This window comes from Vigna unguiculata, chromosome 5 (assembly GCF_004118075.2).
Source record: "Vigna unguiculata cultivar IT97K-499-35 chromosome 5, ASM411807v1, whole genome shotgun sequence".
Lineage (NCBI taxonomy): Eukaryota > Viridiplantae > Streptophyta > Magnoliopsida > Fabales > Fabaceae > Vigna > Vigna unguiculata.
Genome location: NC_040283.1, coordinates 3053047 through 3075932, shown reverse-complemented (window position 1 = coordinate 3075932; position 22886 = coordinate 3053047). Strand labels below are relative to the sequence as shown.

The window sequence follows — 22886 nt, the reverse complement described above, 5'->3', positions numbered from 1 at the left end:
TGTTTCCAATAGATGTTTCTCTCATGCGCTATATGATCAAAATTTCACATCTGACCGAAGATAATACAAATTTTACGATATATAAGTAATGCAAACTTCACCTTACAAACCGATTTTGTAAAGTTGAGTTAGATTTAAAGTTTCCTTTTTAATATTGTATCAGAGTCATCTAAAGTTTGTCCTAACAAGAGTTATTATTTGTTGAACCTATCATGTTATATGTTATGAATTGCTATCAGGCCACCATAATATCTAGTCGTACACCGATTTTGTAAATTTGAATTAGATTTAAAATTCATTTTTTAACACTATTAACTACAAAACATTTGTCTATGTATGGCGGCATTAAATATTGACCTGATCTTCAAATATGCATCGAAAAGTTTAGGAAAAGATTCTGGTAGCTGTCTCACCTATATCATTGTTCTTTTTGGATAACTTTCTTATTCGAACCTAAATTTACCTCATTACTAAGTTCTTATATATGTTTTATATTATTTGAGTTTAATTTCTTTACGGCAATCAATAAGAAAGCATAGTAGGGTATTACTTTTAAGTACTTATTACAAAAGTTAACAAATTGATTTACAATGTTTTTTTATACTGTCTGGATTATTTTCTCATGATTTTATAAGAAAATTATGCCTACAAATATGCCACCACTTGTAAGAGCCATAATATACCATCAATTGAATGAAGTTAAGTGAAATATTCCTCTCTCTTTCTCTCTCTCTCTCTTCAAGTGGTTGCATGTGTTAGGTCAGCAATATTCTCCTATATTCTACAAAATCAATAATACGAGGATGGTGAACAGAGCTCTACCATTGGGTTTAGTGTTGACACAGATTTAAAGTAAAATGTATCTGGAAACAAATATAACACTGTGGTTGACAAAATATTCCTGCACATTTTCATCACAACGAAAATAATCTTTCAAAATTCTTACATCTTCTTAGAATGTTATCAGAATGTAAAAAGATTCTGCATAATTGATTGCAAAATCCAAAATAAATTTCGAAATCAGTTTTTAACTACTTAAAAAATTATTCATTTGGGACCGTAAATTTATCATTAAGAAATTGTAGTAATTGTCCAGTAGTTTACTCTTTGAGACATACACTGATAATTTCTTCGGTACCTTGTTTTCTTTGGATTATTTATAAATATAGGATGTGTTAGTAGTGATACATGAATCACTAGAAGAAAACACTTAAATAATAATGGGTCAAAGGGTAGAAAAGGTGTTGTATCTCCCCAGTAAAACTAAAATACTGTTTGCTGAATAATATTATTCGTGTGTATATTACTGTCTAAGTCCAATTACATAAGACATTGACATCATTCTCAATCCAAAACCTTAAGACAATGGGTTTATGTATCTTTATCCTTATATAATGCTTTACTTTCTCATTTTTAACCAATATGGGACTTAGACTCACACTTGAATTCCTAACACAGAAACAATTTTTCATAATTCGTCGTCACTACCAATGTTCATATAATAACTTCAATACATGGTTCTGTTTCTAAATGAACATGGACATCACTTATTTTTTCTTCCTTTTCTATTACTTTACTTCTTTCTCATCATCATAAATATGAATTCTCTTCATATGATCCTGCAGGACTTAAGAAAAGAATAAGTAGTTTTCTTACTATTATTCTACAGTATTTTTTTTTTTTTGAGTGACATTTTCTACTAATTCATAACCTTTTAAAACCTATAATCATAAACATAGAGTGCAGGCAGTAAATTTATACCATCAAATGTTTTAAATTACTAAAAAAAAACAAATTAACATTCAATAACTTTTATGCTTTTTATATGATAAATGCTTTTCACCACATGTTCATTGACCCATTTCCAAGCTTACTATGAAGTAGGGAGACCGATGACATTGCTGTTGAGAATTGCAATTTTATAATAAAAATAACCTTGTAAAATTTGTACATCTTCTAGAATATAAATCTAGAATGTTTCAAATAAGTACATGGGTTACACGTTCTGCAAAAGATATGTCGGCTTACGCATGTCAGAGAAAACATTCAATTTTAGTTTCCTGAATGATTTTCTTGGCATTGCGATTGAGAACATCATCTACATGGTCAATAACCTACTGATATTTTGAGTGCTTAAGTTATATCAAAACTACAATGGTGGCCGAAGCAATTTCCTACATAACCTTTGTACCTACGCCGACGCCAACGTGCTTCATGCAAACAATGATGTCGTCAATGAAGGACAAATTCCGACAAGCATGGCCACACCGTTAATGTGTTTGTTGTAGCCCAGAGGAGGAACATGGTGAATGAAGTTGTTATAGAATGAATAATCCTGAATAGTTAAAATATTTTCTTTTAGAATATTTCTGGAAACTGTGATCCAGAAAATTTTTAATACATTTTCGATTTCATAAAGAATGCACGAAGTAATCTCCTACAATATATGTAAGTGTTAGAACCACAAAGACCAGAAAAAATGTATAATTGCTTTGGTATAACTTCATTGTAGTACTTTGTATTGCCTATTTGCAAGAGAGCAAGAATATTTTTAGAATATCTGCAATGCAGCATATACAAGGGTTGAGGGAACATGATGAAATAAATAAATGAACAAATGAAGTAGAGGGTCACCAAGGTAAAAGAATTGTACTAGAAAAGTTAACTTTTCCTTAAGCATATCACCCAACAGTTGGGAGCTGCAATTTGTTACTGTAATCCTATGTATAATTCAGAGTTAGTCCTATATGTACACTTAACTCTGTAGTGAACAAAATATGGGTAGCTGTTGCCAAAATCAAGAAAGCTGAAGTACAAGTTATAATGGTTCAGATATCCATTAAGGATATCATCAATGGCCACAATGTTTTCTTAGCCATGCAGCCCTTGAAGATGTGGGATTAATCCTCTCCATCGATCCTTGTATCATTGGTCTGTAATACACAAATTGATATGCTGGTATTCATAACGAGTTATATTGTAATTTTGGTTTAAACAGCTTCTGATTTACCCTTAAAACTGCAGTTACAGACCAAAAATGTATACTGCAACATTATGCAACATTATGTTTGTTTCTTGTGTAACGTCACCTTTAGATAAAAGTAGTCTCTTTACCTCTTCCCGATGTTGACATACGAAGAGAATGACGCATATTATTTTCATTCCGCTGCAACAACTCATCCTTTTTATCTGATGAAATAATTTTTGGTGCTGATAGCTTCACAGGCTCACCATATTTTCTCTGGCCCTGTAAAAGTTTTGGCACATAAAATAAGATGCAACCTGATTAAAATAGAGCAGTACTTAAGTATTTTGATTCATATCAAGATTTCATATATGATCAACACTCGGTGAAAACAACACTACTAGATAAGAATGTCAATGAACAGTAAATAAAATAATAAAACAAACCTTCATTTTCATCATTGGAATATTCTAAGAACAATAATTTAGTTTACCAAAGATTATTAGACCAAATTGCTTCTCTGGTGTTAATTTGTAGGCATCAAAATAGTGCAAAGCTACTATTCACCAGGATCAAATTAGTCATTTGAGGACTAAATTTACCATTTGGAAATCATTGTGATGTTACTGATATTTGGAGGATTAAGTTATCTATAGCAAGGGAAGTTTTACAACCACTAATTAGTAAAAAAAATGTAAATCCATTAGAAATAGTTTAGGTCCAGCTATTAATGGAAAAACACCTGACGTATTTGTTACCAGATCTGACAGATCAGTTAATGTCATCAAAATTGGCATATATATTGTCCATGTCAGCAATGATAACATATCGTTTTGTTTGATCATAAAACGTGTTCAAATTCGCCTGAGGATTTCAAACTTACCTGATCTACTATCAGAGCATCCAATTTATCTGTGAAATCAAATTCCATGAAATAATTTGAGTTGTATTTATCAGCTAAATCGAATGATTTTTGATGAAAGCGAGGAGCCTGGTATATTGGTAATACATGGGTTAAAGTCCTGTCCTGATGTCTTGTGTTGAGACCATGTTTCCTTTCTGAAACTTCTATCCCTTGTTTTGTTAAATCATATGTGCCTTTTACAAAGATTGGATCCAGAGCACTGATTTTGCTTCTTGAACCATCAGACAATATGGATGAAGCTTCTGGTTTTCTCCTTTTAGCCCATGTAAAGCCACTGGATGCTGAGACATGTGCCGGTCCAGAGTACACACTGTTTCCATTGCAACCATTCACCACTTGGGCAGCCTCAAACTTTGCATCACATGAAAGCTTTGGTTGCTCTTTATGCAAAGCTCCTATTTTAACTTTTGCAACATGTGCCCTACCATCATCACCTGTGCAAACATTTTGAGAACTGTTCTGCATTTCCTTCACAAACAAGAAAGAGAAGTGAATAAAAAATAGTTATTTTCTTCAAGCAGCGTGGCACTGTTACTGAAAGCAAGAGTACCTCTTTCCAAGCTGGTTTGATGAAATTTATATGGTCATTGGAAACTTTTTGGACTCGTCTATTATTCCTTTTTGATGTTACAGTCTCTCTCCCTTTACCTAGCATCTTTTTCCTGTGTACAAGACAAAGATTTCAGTAACAGAAATTGGAAATAAATTAAGGATGTAGTTTCAATAGAAGCCATGATTAAGTTGAGTATCCATTTTACATAATTCGGTGGTTAAGATACTCAAGTTTGGACCTGGTGAATGATTTAAATGAATACTAAATGCTAACTTTTTTCACTTCAGACGTCTATTTCTCCAGCATAAGGTTTTGATATATAACATACGCGAATGTGACCAAAATTTAGGCCTTGGATTGAAGTTTTCGAAGATCAAGCAACCTTTAATTTTCATTCCCTATAGTAGTACTAATAATAAATAAGTTCATAAATAAGAGTCAAAGCAGGAGAAAAATGCAAATATAATATAGCTTTGCCATAATATATAGAAGAAAACACTGAAATGACATATACCTGCTAGCTTCTTCCCGATTTCTAGCATCCATTTCTTTGCTTGGTGGATACTTTGGCATGACTGATGGATCACAGGCATATGGCTTGGTGCTGAAATACTACAAAATGTCCAACATGAAACATAGAATCAGAAACATAATTACGTGCAATAGCCAAAAGCCAGCATGCGTGTCCTACTAAAACAGCAGTTTCAGAATAACAAGTATGAAAAATATTCATGGAACACAATCCTCATAGTTAACTAGTGAAGAGTCGATCTTTATGGTAAAGATAAATCTTATTGAAAAAGGAAGACATCAAAATGCATAAAGAATTCACCTCAGACTTGAGTGCAGAGGAGGCGGTCCCACGCTTGGAAGGATCAATGGAAAGTAAAGTCTCGAGTAGTTTTACAGCAGTTACAGGAACACCTTTACACCTCTCTTGAAGAGAGGCTTCGTAATTAGTCTGAGGCTTAAACATTGTGGCCAGAGGAAGCTTACTCTTTTTCCAGTATTCCTCAGGTGGAGACCCACAAAGCTTGAAAATTTTGTGTAATTGTTCAACCTGTAGATTAAATAAGAACACACAACAAATTAAGCCACCATAGATTTAGTGTTAGCCTCACAGATGAAATGATGCATTGATTATCCTTGGAAGGATGAATAAATTCTTGAATTTATCTCCCTGAAGGCAAAACAACATGACAATTTCAGGATCCAATTCATTAGTGTAATGTGGTGATAAGGTAAATTCTCATTGGAACAATGTTACAGTGTGTTGTTGAAAATGAAGATTACCTCAGTTCTCCCCTTAAGGATGGGCTTCCCCAGAAAAAATTCAGAAAATACACAGCCAACACTCCATATATCCACCGAAACTCCATAATTTGTTGCTCCCATTAAGAGTTCAGGAGGACGATACCATAGAGTCACCACTCGACTTGTTAAGGGTTGCTTGCTACTAGGACTAAGGGTATTTGCTAATCCAAAATCTGCTATCTTGAGAACACCTTCATTGTTCACTAGTATATTAGATACTTTAATGTCTCGATGCATAATACCTCGATGGTGACAATGCTCCATTCCACTTAATAACTGTCTCATGTAACACTTAATCTGTTGAGTAAGGTATGAAACAACAGTTAAGGTAACATCTAATGCACTAAGCTAAAGTAACCAACGTGGTGAGTCACAAAATTATGTTATAAAATGCAGACAAACCTGTGCTTCAGTGAACTTTATATCAGGAGAAGCCACTAGGCCAGCAAGGTCATGCTCCATGTATTCAAATACAAGGTATATGCTGTTTGATTGTTGTGAAGTAATTATACCATCCAATTTCATGATGTTTGGGTGGTCAAGTGAGCGAAGAATCACTATTTCTCTCGCCATGAACCTAATGCTATCAGCTTTAAGTTTGTCAAATCGTACCTTCTTCAGGGCAACCATCCTCCCAGTTTCAATTTCACGTGCTTGGAATACATTGCTATATGTACCTTGTCCAATCTACAGAAAAGAAAATGTTGTAAATAGATAAATGTAAAGAACATAATGACATTAATAAGCCATAATAAGGCCAAGAAATAGTGTCTCTGTTCTTTACAAGCTAGTTGCCAGTTCGTGAGAATCTAACATCAAATTTTCATCGAATCTTAGCAACATGATTTTGTCTTTTTGTTTTTTCTCCAATAGTTAAATGCAAAAACTTCAACATTTAATATCATTATGTTTGGTTAGAAGAATTGTTATTTAGCCTTGTTCTACGTAGGAGGACTCTTGAACGCAACTGAAGCTACCTCCAAAATTGAAAACTTTAAGTCTAAGAAAACAAATGGTCCACCACTCCCATCATTTATTTTCCACCAAATTATAAAAAGTCAAAAAACTGCCACCATCTCATACTATACGGCTCATCACACTACGAAGGTTATTGCCATCTTTAAACAAAATCATCATTGCAAAAATTGAAGCATACATGAACTTGGCCCAATCATCATTTACGCGTAATTAATTCCCACAAAGAATTCATTTTTTCAAGAACAAAAAAGTAAGATTGTTCTTATCCAAATTGGAGTTTCACCCAAATAATATAGGTTAACTTTCAACACATGCCTCTATTAATTATGTGAACTACCAAGTTAAAAGTCAAATTCTAATCGAAAAAGGTAGATTTAATTCCTCGCATACTTTTGATATTATTTTCTAATAATTCATCGCAACAATATGATTGATAAAGGTTTATTAAATATTACCATGGGTGAAACTTTATTACATGATGAAAAGCAACACTACAAAATCATCTCATTAAATTGCTAGTAAGTTTTATCCTTTTCTGCGTTAAATTACAACTACAAATAGAATTGTTTGATTTTCATTATACGTGATCATGTTTAATAGAATATTAAAGGAGAATATATAATACAAGATAAAATTGAATGCACAAATCTCTATTAACTTCTAAGCATTAAACATCCACGTCTATTTTCTATTGTCAAATTATAGGCATTGAATACCTTTGACGTATAATTTGGTATTTGAGATGTCATAAATAAATTATTTTTGAACTTGAATATGAATGTATTGATTAAATGGTGTTGAGTACCTTATCCAATCTCTCGAAAGAATCGGTTTTGAGAGGGACCCACCCTTGAATGGCTTCCGCTGCAACAGAGGTAAGCCATTGTGGCCACCCAGCGGCATTCTGCTCAGCCTCCACAAACCTCAACGACACCGGACCTCTCAAGCTCCCCTTCTTCCACTCCTTCTCCTCCTCCTCCAATCCCGCGTCCAACTCACGCGCCTCCACGACGCCGTTTCGCCTCTTCCCATTGCACCTTTTCCGCGAGCTCGATTGCAACGATAGCAGTCCCGGCGGAGTGAAATCGACTCCCGCAAGAGCTTGCCTCGAGCTCGCGCAACCCATTTGCCGGGATTCGACCCGGCTAGGAAACGGGTCACGAAAACGCCTCCGGAGAAAAACGAAACGATCAGAGAGAAAACGGAGAGAACCCCAGAAAGAAAAGCATTAGGAGAGGAGGAAAAACGGATGCTTTGTTGCTCCTACCTCGCTCCTTTCGCTCCGTTTTTTCTCTCCTCCGGAAATGACACAATCCAGTAATCAATATCCAACCCTCGTCTTTCTCTCTGTCTGTCGCGAGATCTGCGGAGGATTTTCGAGGATGTCGCGAACGGTCGTGAGACATTCGCGGGTCCCAAGGGTGCATATCTCTTTTTGGTGTTCTAATGTAGGAGAAAGAAAGAAAAGAGAGAGAAAAAGGTGTAATGTAACGGTTCGAATAATGCGTTATTGTTTTCTGTTTGTTTGTCGCTTTGGTTGGATACACAGAGAAGTACAAAGAGAAAGAGAAAAAGACAGTGTGTTGTAATGCCACGGTGAACGATTGCTACATGCCAACTCCTAACAGCACCAATGCACCATTCAAACGCGTGATGGAATTAGTTGATTTGGGTTGGAATAATAATTTGATCCACACACATTCTTTTTCTATCATTACATTATAGTAAAAAAAATTAAAATTTAGTTTTTTTTTTCGTTGTTCAAATGTCAGATGTATATATTTGTAATCCGACAGTTCTTTTAGTCATGAGTTGCTGTCCAATTGTGACCTGACACCTCACTGGACTTGATTGGATAATTTACATGTTCAGTGAGTGATTGTGGTTATGATGTTCTTTCTTTCAAACTATTCATCACTACGTGGGTCATGATTGTTTCTAGTTTTGATTGTATTTTGATTATATGACTAAAGTTATGTACTACATGTGTTGGAGCTTTTTGTGTATCATTTCTTGCATGATTTTGTTTCTCTGTTTAAAGAACACAACATACATGTTTGATATGTACTAGAGACCGTGCAAAAAGTTTCACTATAGTTGTGTCTGTATCGCATACACAGTATTAATCATAAAAGATTGTAATAGATGGTGAGTTAAGGTTTTAATTTTCATTAAAATGAGTGTTTATGTTTAATGCTGAACCATTTTTTAATAATGTTCTCTTCCAAAAGAAAAAATGGGAGAAACTTATAATTTAAGCATCAATAATTGTTGTGTAATGCTCACATCTACATCTTGTACTCGAAAATGATTTAATGTCATGCTCAAACACTCAATAAATACTTTATGATGTTGACACATAATAATTGTTATTTGTGGCTATAAATATATAAAATTTATATTATTCTGCTGAGAGGGTGATATTAGTTATTTGTTCTTCAAAAACTACTAAAAGTTACATAGTGGTTAAAATAATTTTCCTGTTGATAAGATTCCTTGACACGGGTAAAGTGACTAAAAAAAGGAGAAAAGAAAAATGAGTTAAATTAAATAAGTCTAAACTTTAATGTTTTGACCATCTTTAGAAAATAATAAAGGTAGCAGCAGATGGGTGTTTCCTTTCTCTACTTTGTCAAGATCAAATTATATTTTGCATTCTTTTATTACGATTAACATTTTTTTTATTCCAATTTAGTTTTTAAATTAATTAATCATTATAGTCAAGTCTTCTTTATGTAGAACTGATATGCTTTTCTTTAAGAAAAATCAAATAATTACATATTTAAAATGGACTTGAAAAGAATTTTTTAAAATGTTGGATGAAATAGGATGCTTTAATTGATGGGTGGTTTTATGTTGAGGAAAGGTCGAAATGGTTTAATGAATTCAATCTTTTGTAATAAATGAGAATTCGTTGGATGTAAAAGAAAAAAAAAAGATTAATTTTCGATAAAGATTATTAAAATATCAACATCACATCTTACTTATAAATAAAAATTAACTAAACATTTTTCGACTAGAATTTATTTTCTTTCAAGTATTAAAAGAACAAAATCAATATCCACAATTGTTTATGGGGTGCCTAACACCAAGGAGCAAAGTCTGACACTAAAGTACTCTAAATAAAAGTTGTAACTGGAGCTATACTTTCTCAGTTACACATTATCCATTCCAAATCTAAATATGATCCTGCTAAAACATCCAGAGAAAATGAAAATTTTACATAAGAATATTCCAGTTTAATAAATTTGAGAAAGTTAGCTCTGAAATGAAAATTGACAGACAATAGAAACTACTTTTAATCAAACATTTTTTTATTTTTTTGGCAATTTATAAAACAAGTCAAAAATGTTTGATGAAAGGAAAATGGAGAATTTGTTCGAGGAAAGAGAAATTTAATACAAGATAGAAATAAATGTGTATGAAAAATAATACAATATACTCCATTATTTTAAAAGTTAATTCTGTATTATTTCTTTTATTACAAACACACAAAATTCTTTTCATCTATCTCCATCTCTTACCTACCAAATATGCATTAATTTCTACTTTATGTCTCATCTATTTTCATTCAATTTTTTATTTTCATCCCATCAATTTCTCAAGACCTTTGTCACACAGATCCTAGATACAAATTCAGTGTGTTGTCCACAGTAGACAAGACCTCAAGTACTTCATTCATTAAGCACAAAGCAGTTGAAAGTAGTGACAAATTTTTTGTTAGATTTAACTTCACCACCTATCTCATGTGAACAATAATGAGGTAAACATTATTCAACAACTCCACCTTACTAGAATCTTAACAATACCAGTTTACATGGTTATGATAAAAAAATATCTAAGCGCTGTCCCACTTAGTGGGGACGGCTATATAAGATAAATCCATTCAGATGATTGAAGTTATCAAAGTCATTCTTTAAACTTCCATAACATACAAAAAGGAACTCAATACAAGCTTTTCAATTATTTGTACTCTCTAGAAGTGGCCTTACAGCTTACAAGGAGTATTTTATAAATTATATAATAATGTTCGTACATTAGTTTAAATGATCTTCATACCTGTAAACGATATCTTATACAACCAATTCCATAATTTAGATGTACAAAAGAAGGTGTTACATACAGTGAAAATAGAAAACAATAAACAAGCACTAACCATTGCCAACTCTGACTAGTGACTACACCTTCATATTATCCATTTCATCTTCTAGACAACTTCATTCTGTACTTTAGGTGGAATGAGTAGTCATGTCATGACACCACACTTTTATACTATGATTTGCTCTTCTTTCAAGCGCAAATGTACAGGTCTCTGGTCATTGCTTCCAAAATCCATATCTTTAAGCAAAGGGTGCTTCTCTGGTACCACGTTGTGCGGTTTTAATGGCATTGAATTGCTATTAGCTGTGTTGTGGCTGCTATTTCTAGCAGCAGGAACATCATGATTATGCTTACCCTCGTACGTGGTTATCACAGCTTTGGGGTCCGTTGAAGCTCTTTCAACATGCTTACGCACGTTACATCCTGCACTTGTGCATTTGTAATAACTCCTGTCCATAGAAATTCAGTACCAGACAAGTTAAAAGTATTCCAAAACATTATACATTTATCGAGTTGTTGTCAGATTGAAAGAATGAGTGGCTGTGTCCTCATACACATTAACCAAAGTAAGTGTGTATATATCTAAGGGAAACAGTCATGCATCAAAAGATGAGAACACACTAGCTGCAAGGAAACCAAAGAAAGAAACATTTTCTATCGAACACAACAGTACAGCAAAAAAAGAGTGAAAACACTATAGAATCAAAGGAGCACACACAATGTAAGAATAAAGAGAACTCCTTATGTGTACCAAGATATTTTTTTTTATTAAATTATAAAACAACAAAGTTCTCTAATTTTAAATTTAAAAACTTGGATAGAAACTGAATTAACAACTACAATATGTTAAAAAGCTCTGTGGAAAGTAAGTAAATAGTTTAGTTTTAGTTACCGTATTCTTTTCGACAACTTTGCAAATTGTATTCCAAATTTACCACTAACTAGATTCATTTAAAGAAAGCCTTCAAAATAATATGAAAAGTGACAAAAATAACATACTTGTTCCTGGCGGCTATTAGTGGCCACCGTCGAGATAAAATGTCAAGTTTCTACCAATTTTCCCGTAAAAAATTGTCAAGCGCAACATTTGGGGTTATAGTCCACAATCCCATTGCTTATAGAAGCTGACAGATAAAATTCTATAATAGAGTCCGAAGCAGAAGCCGACATTCCGACACAGAAAATCATTTGTACAGAGAAATGAAAAGCCATAAATCAAGGATGGGTGAAAGCAAATTTCTAAGCGAATACTTTTATTACTCAATATGAAGAAAACTAAAAGCACGTGAAGTTAATTTAGCAGTAAGACGGAAAGATAATACTTGCTCCTTCTCAAAACATTACAGAAGAAATCTTGTTTCATTTTATCTGTTACTTAGGAAACTACGATTCTACGAAGATGTCTATTAATCTCTCTAACTTCATCCTTATCTCTTGATATCTCCCACTGAATGAAACGATAGCAAAACATCAAGAAGTACATGGGAAATATTGTCAAATTATCAAATACTCTTTATTAAAGATGTTCATAATCCAAAACAAAATGATATTTTTGAAAGAGGCAGAATCACTCAACACAGATTTGTACGTGGGTATATTACATTGACCTCCTTGAGGTATAAGAAAACACATGCAAACTCCCTCTTAAGTTTCAGAAATACACTGATAATAAAATTGTCATATTAGACGAATAACCCTAGCATAAAGGTTAGAAGTTTTGCAAAGACATACCTATTGTGTTATATTTGTTCAGGAATATGGTACCCATTTAAAATCAACTAAAGTGAATGCATAATGTACAAATAGATAAAGTGATTTCACAGTACAAATTACCACACATTACACACAATTAGCACAGACTGGACTTTGTGTAAGCAAAATCAAACCTAAACTTCTTATAACCTCATACCACTGATTCATCTTATACCATTAAATTCGCTGCTTGCTAATTAATTTGTCTTCGATATTTTTATAGTAGAACTCAAAAGAAGATACAGAATACATAATGAAGGACTCTTGTATCTATGATTAATATCATATCTATTAAGCTAATCAAACTCTATACAATTAGCTACATGATTCCAAAGCGATATACTGTTTAAGAATTAAAAACATTCTGAATTTTTAGAAATATGGATATACTAGTCTTTTAGAAGATATATTGTAGCAAAGAGTTAAAGAATCACCTCGGATGAGGATTTCCCTTCACCACTTTCTGACCATACTTTCTCCACCTGTAACCATCATCCAAAAGATCAACTTCGCTTCTTGTTTGCACAATAATTTTGGGTTCTGTGACAGTCTTCTGAGAAAGAGGTACTTCAGAAACCGCAAGATCAGTATTCCTGAAAAGCAGAAAATTTAGCCTATATTCTGAAGAATTATAGAGGTGCATAGCTGTATGATAAAGGATCAACATAAATAAACTTGCCTTCTCTTGGGGTTTGGCTCAATGTCATCTGCCTCTTCCCTATTATCTACATCACCAACTTCCTCGCTCCCACTTGACCCAGGTAGTAGTTGCCTAGGTGCCCCTTGATTGGAGATCTGGTCACTTTCAGGAACTGAACAATCAGGAATGTTTTCACTAAACTTGTTTACTTGTTGTCCAACCCAACCTTGTGAGTTTGACTCGGACTTAGGCTGAACATTTGCACTTCCATTTGAATCACCATTATCCTTGACACGTCTATTTGCCTGAGGCTTTTCATGGTTATGCTGACCTTTATAGATAATTTCAGTAATGTGTCCATCAGGGGCACGCTCAACTTTTTTCTTCACTAGGCAATTCAGATGGGTACATTTGTAGTAGCTTCTTGGATACTCGCTGCCTTTAACCTGCTTCTGCCCATACTTGCGCCAGTTGTAGCCATCATCTGCAGGCTTGTCAATGGCCTGGGAAGCCGGCTGATATTTCTTATCAGCCTGTGAGATATCCGAAGTTTCTAGTTGAGTATTTTTAGCTTCTGATACAGATGGAACTATTTGCTGCTCTGAAGCTTCGTTTAGAGCAAAAGATGGCTGTTGTACTGGTGGTTCAGTAGGAGCAGTTACTGCATGCATCTGGTAATCAGCTTGCATGTGCATATGAGATTGCGCTAGGACAGCTTGAGCTGTAACCTGTGCTAAAGCCTGTTGGTGAGACATCCCAAAGGGGCTCTGTATACAACAAATTGAAGAGATGGTGAGAACCTCCAACAAGTATATCCACCATCCCAAGGCAAAAATATCACATTAAATAATAATAATGATGATGATGATGAATAAACACCCCAACAGCAGGACCAGCAAAATGTGTAATATAATGCATGCATAACCATGCACATTTATCCAGAAATAAAAAAGACAAATTTTTAAGGGCAAAACCAATCTTCAACTACATTTACCATGTAGTAATGAACAAGTAGAATGGAAAGCTAAAACACCCGTTAATAGAAGACAAATAAACCCAATCATTGAGTTCCTTGGTCAACATAGACATGGACAACGAAAATATCTCGATTATTTTCACTGTCGAGTGACTCACGGAGATCGCATTTTTCAGCCACGAATTTTGTCTTCATTTCGGTTATTGCCAAAAAAAACATATCAAAACTATCACTGAGGAATCAGGGTAATGCAACCAAAAACCATTTTTTACTTTGACACATAATACCTCTAAAACTTTTGACATTTTGAAAAGGTGTGATCTAAATCCCACTGGCTTCACTAGAGCAACGCATCCAACAACACCAACTTCGTAATTGTATTACTCCAAATTAATATTTTTCGCGCAGTTGAATGCGCTAAAAAATCGTCCCCTTGTCTGAAAATCCACACATACAACTCCACAACCCAGAAATCCTTCGACACCAGTGAAGTAGTCCGCTGAAAAACATAACACACGACGCTATACAATTGCAATAAAATCTAGATCAAATCTGAACTGTGGAGAGTACTATACTACAATCACAGTCCACAAGCACTTCCCTACAGACACACTGATAACCCCAAAAACACCAAACTCCAATCCGCCATACCCATCAACCGATCCCACACCCTTCTTTCAAAAAAACCACATCTTCACAAAAACACCACACCCCTTCTGAAATTCATCCTCACAACACACCTTCAGGAAGCGCTATCACGAATGAAATTAATCACCTGAGGGGAAAAGAAGCCAGGGGAATTAAGAAACCCAGAAGGGCTCAACCCGGGTGGGACAGTGAAGACAGGTGAACGAGCAATGACCAAATTCATGGGTCTGCTCTGCTTGAAGCCCTTGTGGGGCCCATCGTCGTCCTTGCCGGAGTTGTCGGCCACGGCGGTGGAGAAGGCCATCGGGGAGGCCATGGCGCCAGCAAGAAGCTGGGAGAAGGAGCGGCAGTCGGCGGCGGCATCAGAACCGAAGAAGCTAGACACGAGGGTCATGGGACCGGGGCTAGCGCCGCCAGCGGCGGAGAAAAAGGCCTCCGCGGAGGGACGCGGAGGGAGTGTGATGGTGGGGCGCTGATGCGGCGCCGTGCCGGAGTCGGCGTTGGGAGTGGACATGGATGGTGGGTGAGAAAATTATGGAAGAGAAAATAAAATGGATAGATAGCGCGAGAAAGGCACGAAACTATGGTTTCGTTTATTTTCGTTTTGTGTAGTGTTATCTTCAACACTCAGCGCAAAGTCCAATTTGTGTCGTGCAAAACTCAATAATAAATAATAATAACTATTATTATTGGATAAAAATTACGTATTTTATTAAACAAAAATAATTTATTAAAAAAAATATCTTTTTCATATAATAATATATAATATGATATAAATTACTGGTTAATTGTTCTTATCTCTTTTTTAACTTAATATAATGCGTTTTTGTGTTTGCTTTCTTTTCTTTTTGTTTTACTAAGTTCACATTTCTTTTCGTCTATCTTGCAGCTCTCATTAATGTAATCGGATTGATAAAATTAACAAATTAATTAATATGGTCAGTAGAATTAAATTTATTAATAATCTATATAATTTTCTTTTTCAATTCATTAATTTGTGTAGGTAGCTTTTTTTTACTTAAAAGGAATGTGAGTTAATTTTATTAGTTTATTTTTTGTCTATTGACTATACAAATCATAAAGGTTTAAAAATATTTTGTTAAATAATTAAAATAAGAGACGGTTTGAATAACTATTTTCCATTCAATTAATTAATATGTTTGCTATTTCTTGCGAATTCTGAGAGAAATTGAGTTTACCTTGTTAATTAAAATTTATTGTTTATTGACTACAAAAAAATAAACAGTCAAAAACTGCTACTATTAATATTAAAGACAGATTAAAATAAATTATATAAAGAGATGAATAATGTTAGTAAATATTTAACTATAAAATAGATACTTTAGATACAGGAATGGAGATAGTATACATGCAATTTTAATAAATATTTAATTATTCAAAAGAGAGTCAATGATTGATGGAATTTTAATATATACATAGATTTACTTTCATTAAATATTTCTCTTTATTCATATTTTTAAACCTTGAAAAAACCCAGAAATGTGTTATTGTGCAGAAGTTTCTAAATGAAGAGATCAATCTTTTACTCTAACCTTAAAAAAGGTAAAATAAAAAACCCTTTGTTTACTATTTATTTTCTTTCTTTCTTAAACAACAAAAGAGAAAATAGTTTTGATTATATCTAACGTGTGAGCATGATGAACAGAGTGGGACACCATGCTTTGAAATTTCTGAAACAGATATTGCTTATGCTGTTACCCTTCTTTCAACATTTTTCAACTATAAAATTCGTAACTTCATTGAAGGGTCCCATTTGGCACAGACAAAATGAACCCTTTCTAAAGATATTCTTTCACTTCTTCTACATAAAGATCTTGTTTAAATCTTCAAAGTAATTTAGTTTTTTCCACACTTTTTTCAGGTACAAAAAGAATATCCCACTCATTTTATATTATTTATTCAAATATATTAGTTAAATTTATTATTAATTAATTAAAGTGAATTTAGTAACTTGGTTGCTGCAAATGATATCTATAGTGTTTTACAGTTTCAATTATGGACCAATTGTGTTAGAAACTTTGTATAGTTATTTAAGAATTTTTAAACATCTAAAATTTATAAGTAATTGGGCCTGATTTTTTTTAAATTGAAATATATTTTAGATTTGATTTATTAGGACTATTAAAATAATTTTTAATAATGAATTTTTCAACCTAGATTTAAATTTACTTTTCAGGACTTGGTGACATTTGAAGTTCATGGTTCCTCCATAAAGATATATTTTTTAAAGAGTTATGATAGGTTAATAAAGTTTTTAACAAAGTTTTTGACAAAATTTCTTATTTAAGTAAAAAAACATTATTTTATTATGTTATTTTAATTAAAAAATGAAAGTTTAATCTGTTTTAATTCTATTTTTAGAAATTTTGTTAAATTTGTCAAAAGTTTTTTTCTCTTGTCAAGAGGTAATTTTTCTTTTTTAAAAGGTTTAGGTCTTCCCTACAAAATATGGTACTGTCAACTGAACTATCTATTAAATTCAATTTATTTTGTTCTCTTTAATTGTGCAACTTGAATTTTTTATGTAACATGTATAAATGGTTTAAATTGTAGATAAGAAAGTTTTCTTAATACTTTTTAGGCAACAAAGATATACCAGAGTAATAATACTGATAAATTGTTTATTATCTATTTACTTTTTTTTATAATTGATTACGATTTGTGTCTCCTAACATACTACTCTCTTTTTTAAATTATAATTTTTTTATGTAACATTATGTTAATTATATGTTATGTGTAAATACGAGATAATAATTTGCTTACATATTTTGAAGGCAAAATTTTAAAAAATATAGTACAAATCATCATCGTTTTAAAAATGCAATAATAATTTTTAAATCATATCTATAAAAAAATAGTTTTTTAATAATTTGTAGGTATAATTGTTGATTTGATTTTTTAATATTTTGACTTGATTCAATTTAGTTCTTGAATTTTTAAAAAATTTAATGTAGTATCCTTATTTTTTAAAATGGATCATCAGTTTAGTACTTTCATATAAATAATTATCTATGTTTACCTTACACATTGACAGCTCAACATAGAATATAATGAAAGTATTAAATTGAAATGCTTTAAAAAAATAAAGGTACTAAATTGAATCTTTTAAAAATTTGAGAACCAAATTAAATTGATTTAAAAAATTAGAAACCAAATCAATAATTATGTGTAATTTTTAAATGAAATTATTGTTCTTTACATATTTAGACAATACTTTATACATGTTGGCAAGCTCAATATTATACAAAATAAAAGTAATAAACTGAAATACTTTAAAAAAATAAAGGTATCAAATTGAATCTTTTAAAAATTTAAGAACCAAATTGAACCAATTCAAAAAATTGGAGACCAAATTAATAATTATGTGTAATTTTTAAATGAAGTTATTGTTATTTACATATTTAGACGATATTGTATACGCGTTTGCAAGTTCAGTATTAACTAAATTGAAAAATAATATACTAAAGTAAAAAAATGATATAATGCTCGATTGTGGTAAAAAGATATATCTAAATGATTGAATTCCTCTGTTTTCACTAAACCTAAACCAGATTAAAAATGTAAAACTAAATGAATATATTAATTTTGGATAAAAACCATTTCATTTAATTTGCAGGAGAAGTAATGTTCTAAGCACCTGGAATATAGTTTAGTTTGATAGGTGTACGTGGAGCAAGTTAAACCATGCATCAATTCAACGTTCTGCAAAGATCGTTGCCTTCATCAAATTCACAAATCAAATCAAATAAATAACTCACACCAAGTTGAAGACCAAACACATGCTAAAAAAGAAGTCTTTTATCTGAAAACGAAATGTGCTATTTATGATATAAAATCACTCTTTGATGCTTTACAAGGGAAGTTATATACTTCTATAGTTCACAAAATTTTATCATCTAAGTTTAATTACATTTCTTTAACTATAAAATATGAATTGAATAAACTAAAGTGGCAATAAAGAAGTAATCTAACTAAAGTAGCAATAAATAGCAATGCCAGCTAAAGGGAAGAAAGAAGGAGAGTGGGTCCTGAATAAAGGAGCAAGTGGCCTAAATTTTAAAGGCACATTAAATTTGAGTTCATTATCATGCACTATGAATGGAAGGACAAAGTGCTCCTTAGCAAGTGACTCATTTCACATTCTGAGTTGACCTTTTTAATCTATCAATTCTAGTTGGTTTACCAACGGATTAAAGAGTTTAGATTTTTCTAATTAAACTTAAAATAAAAAATAATTAAAATTTATATATTTTATCATTTAAAAAAATACAAAAATACTTTTAAATTTGACGATTTTTTCAAAAGAAAAATACAACATTAATAAAATATTAGTCTAATCTACATAAGATATGGACATCACTTTCTATCTAAAAATATTAAAGTGATAATTTTTTCAATTTTATTACTTATAGGGTTAAATATGTTTTTGATTTCTTAATTTTTAATGAAAATTGGAATTGGTCCCTTTTGAAAATTTTTGCCTAATTTAGTCTTTCATCTTTTAAAATGTGTTGATTTAGTTCTTTTAACTGAACTTTTATTAAGTTTATTTGATGTTTCAAATGTGTTTCATAATCGCATTTGAGTTATTTACATTGTTTGACACATTTTCGCTTCAATGTTAGTTGAAATGTTATAATGAAACACATTTGAAACGTTAAATAAACGTAACAAAATGTAGTTAAAATGATTAAATTCACGTATTTTTAAAATTGAAAGACTTAATTGATCTAAAATTTTGAAAAAAAAAACTAATTCTAATTTTCTCTTAAAGTCAAGGACCAAAAACATATTTAACTCTTACTCATGTATCACTAAACAATTTCACTTTACTCTATATCAAACAATAAATATTCTTTGCTAGAAACCTGAAGCATGATTCGTGTTCAATGGAGAATCACTCCAATTTTTTTTAATCTATACATATTTATTTATCCTCAGATGCATTATAATAGTAAAATAATAAAGTAGAGTTGATAGTGTATAAAGAATGTGTGCAGCACATGAAAGTTTATTGAATGAAAGTAGAGAAGTGAAGTGAGTGGATTAAGAATGTTTTTATTTGTGGTTTGAGATATGAATGTGAAAGTGTGAGATAGTTTGGTATAAAGCAAGTTGAGTTTGGTGAGTTGGTGAAATGGCATGACACAGCCACTTGCTAATAATACATGTACAATTGGCATTTGGCAGCAACTATATGCAAACGTGCTTCTAACCAACTTGCCAAATGCTTCTATCCCTTTAAGACACTTTCATTGTCAACATATTAAGTTTTTTTTTTTTTCTGAAGATATTAGTTTTATATATAAATCTAGGTTGGTCTACTTCGTAGACTTGTGGGTCAGACTCTTTTTTCAACTAATAATTATATAATTGAAAAAGTACTGTTTTATTAAACTGTATAAAATAATTTAATATAAAAAAATTTGATTCTATTATTGAGGTTTGTTTCGGGTACAGAGACCGAATGTCTATTTAAAATACTCGCTTAACCTCATTTTCTTTGTTGTTACTTGATTCTTCTTTTCTCCTCTTGCTCGGTATTCTTTTTTTTTTTTCCCGTTCGATCATTTAGATGATTAGGATACCTGTCAAAGTCGTTCAGTCGATGCGGGCGGCCTTCGGCCACTTATTCTTGGATTGTTTGGTTGTTAAGCTATTAATAACACTTCAGAGAAATTATCACATCAACAAGTCACGATTTAAATTGTCCGTTTGTAGCGAGCGGTCAAAGGCCGCTTATCCTTGAGTTGTCCGGTTAGAGATGTTGATCGGCCCTATGATACAAGATTTAAATTTTAAATATTTTTTACTTTTAATTTGTTAAACAAATTAAAATAGTTGGTTGATGTAAATTGAGTTTATGTATCATTAAATTATAGATTAAACTTACCATTTGTTTATGTATGAAGGAAATGTAAAAATAGATTGGACGAAAATAAAAGAGATAAGAAATAAAATAAGATTTAAATGTATTTGATTAATATATTAATATTATATGTATATTAATTTATTTTTTCATGTCAAGTAATTTATTTTAATTTCATCATCTCTTACTTCTTAACTCTTAACTAAGGACACCATTAATCTTAAATTTTTTCTTTTCAGTTTTTTAAGCAGTTCTTAGACGGAAAAATTGTAAGATCCTTATCATGGTTAAAAACTCGTTAAAAATAAAAGAATTGAATTTAAAACGCTGAAGTTATAATTATTAACATATAAAAATCATCACCGAAACTTCATTAAGACTAAAACTCACTGTTTTCTTTCAAAGAGAATAATGTTGAATTTGGATCTTTTACATATTTTTTTAGTGTTATTTTTCTATTCTGTCAAAATAATATTAATTTTAATATTTTAAATATAATTTTTAATCTATTAAAATTAATATATTTTTAAAACACGATAAGAAACAAATTAAAAATTCAATTGAAAATATGGTTCAAAAAATTAGAATGATGATGAAATTATATTTTTACTTTCATATTTTTTGTTCTTAAAAGAAACTTGGTTAATCCGTTTTCATAGGATTTGATTGAGTTATTGGGACAATGAGAAGTGTGTTGCGCAAATTATTCCTCTAATGATATGTTATTATTTAGTAATCGTCATCAATAGTATTAATCTATTATGTGTATATAAAGTTAACTAATTAACGTTTTTCTTTCCTTGTACATGAAAGTGATTTATAAGAATCGACACGTTAAGAAACTTGGTTGTTTCTCTCAAGCAATATTTGGCTGTTTAAGAAACGTGTTCTATCCATTTTAAATTATTTATAATTTAAGATAGTATATACTTGTAAGAAAATTATTAGTTAAATAAAATACTATTTTGTTATGAAAAAATAAAAAGATAATAAATAATAATAGTTTTTATACTTAATGATAAATATGCAAAAAAATAAAATTTTATTTCAAAACTCATTGCAGTACATTCGAATACAAGGAGTCAATATACTATATTGTTTAAAATTCAAGAAAGTTTAAGTTGAATAATAAATTAACTAATAAGTTAGGATCATTTTAGTTTTGTCGATAAGTATCAAGCAAGACCAAAAAGTATCAAATAAGGTTAATAAATGCAGACAAGACTAAAAAGCACGAGGTAAGGATGAGAAGTAAGGTCGAAAAGTACTACCTTACTAAAAAGTAACAAGTAAGTTCGATGAAGCTTACAAATATCAAACAAGAACGAGAAGTGCAACTCTTATCAATAAGTATTAGGCAAAGCTAAGAACACCTCAACACAATGTTTAAAATTATAATAAACATCTAAAATAAATCATCATGACTAAGCTCGACTAAATTAAGATTAAAAATGACATAGATTTGTCTTCAAAGTTTATTCAAGTCTATTAAGAATGGTATAAATAGTTAAGTACCTCAAATGTGTTAGGACATGAACATAGTTATTGATCCTATCATTGCATTATTATCTGCACACTTTAACTTAAGGGTGTGTTTGGATTTGAAGATGGATTTAAAAAAGTGGATTTAAGAGAAAAATGAGGTGAATGTGATATTATTTGGATTAAGAGTTGTGTGATTTAAGTAGGTTTGTGTATGACGTGATGAGTATGATAGATTAAAAAAATATTGGCTTAATTACCATTTTGGTCCCCTAATTTGTTGGGTTGGTTCATTTTGGTCTCCTTATTATTTTTTGGTTCAATTTGGTCCTCTAATTTTTTTTAAAGGTTTAATTTGGTCCCTACCATTAAGTCTACGTTAACACCGTCTTCGTACATGCCACATGTCATTTTGTGGAATTTTCAAAAAAAAATTATTTTCTTTTAATTTTTTTAAAAAAATTAAACTGCCACGTGTCACCTTATGGTTGTGACACGTGTCAATTTGAGATTTTTTTGTTTAAAAAATGTACTGCCACATGGCAGGTCACGATTCTGCCACGTGTCAAGCTAACATTGGTTGTTTTCAATTTAGTCCCTCTATTTACAATTTTGATTCAATTTAGTCCCCCAATTTTTTAAAATGATTCAATTTTGTCCTC

The 22886-nt window shown here is 31.5% G+C and overlaps 2 protein-coding genes across 6 annotated transcripts; both read right to left on the bottom strand.

Moving 5' to 3' along the window:
* Nucleotides 1-1904: 1904 nt before the first annotated feature.
* On the bottom strand, nucleotides 1905-8354 carry LOC114183164 (protein IMPAIRED IN BABA-INDUCED STERILITY 1-like). 4 transcript variants are annotated; one of them, XM_028070079.1, is made up of 9 exons: nucleotides 7541-8350; nucleotides 6160-6444; nucleotides 5737-6054; nucleotides 5276-5503; nucleotides 4958-5055; nucleotides 4441-4552; nucleotides 3849-4358; nucleotides 3115-3247; nucleotides 1905-2335 (listed from the first exon to the last, which is right to left on the bottom strand). In XM_028070079.1, the coding sequence occupies exons 1-9, from the start codon at nucleotides 7859-7861 to the stop codon at nucleotides 2319-2321; spliced, it is 2022 nt and encodes a 673-aa protein (XP_027925880.1). In that variant the 5' UTR covers nucleotides 7862-8350; the 3' UTR covers nucleotides 1905-2318. The 4 variants fall into 4 exon arrangements, with proteins under 4 accessions (XP_027925880.1, XP_027925882.1, XP_027925881.1 ...); XM_028070081.1 differs by lacking the exon at nucleotides 1905-2335 and adding an exon at nucleotides 2395-2933 and having other exon boundaries at nucleotides 7541-8349; XM_028070080.1 differs by lacking the exon at nucleotides 1905-2335 and having other exon boundaries at nucleotides 2940-3247; nucleotides 3849-4349; nucleotides 7541-8354.
* Nucleotides 8355-10673: 2319 nt separating this feature from the next.
* On the bottom strand, nucleotides 10674-15474 carry LOC114184933 (probable WRKY transcription factor 3). Of its 2 annotated transcripts, none has more exons than XM_028072342.1 (4): nucleotides 14980-15474; nucleotides 13268-13995; nucleotides 13023-13181; nucleotides 10674-11285 (listed from the first exon to the last, which is right to left on the bottom strand). In XM_028072342.1, the coding sequence occupies exons 1-4, from the start codon at nucleotides 15364-15366 to the stop codon at nucleotides 11003-11005; spliced, it is 1557 nt and encodes a 518-aa protein (XP_027928143.1). In that variant the 5' UTR covers nucleotides 15367-15474; the 3' UTR covers nucleotides 10674-11002. The 2 variants fall into 2 exon arrangements, with proteins under 2 accessions (XP_027928143.1, XP_027928144.1); XM_028072343.1 differs by lacking the exon at nucleotides 14980-15474 and adding an exon at nucleotides 14492-14957.
* Between the last annotated feature and the right edge of the window lie 7412 nt (nucleotides 15475-22886).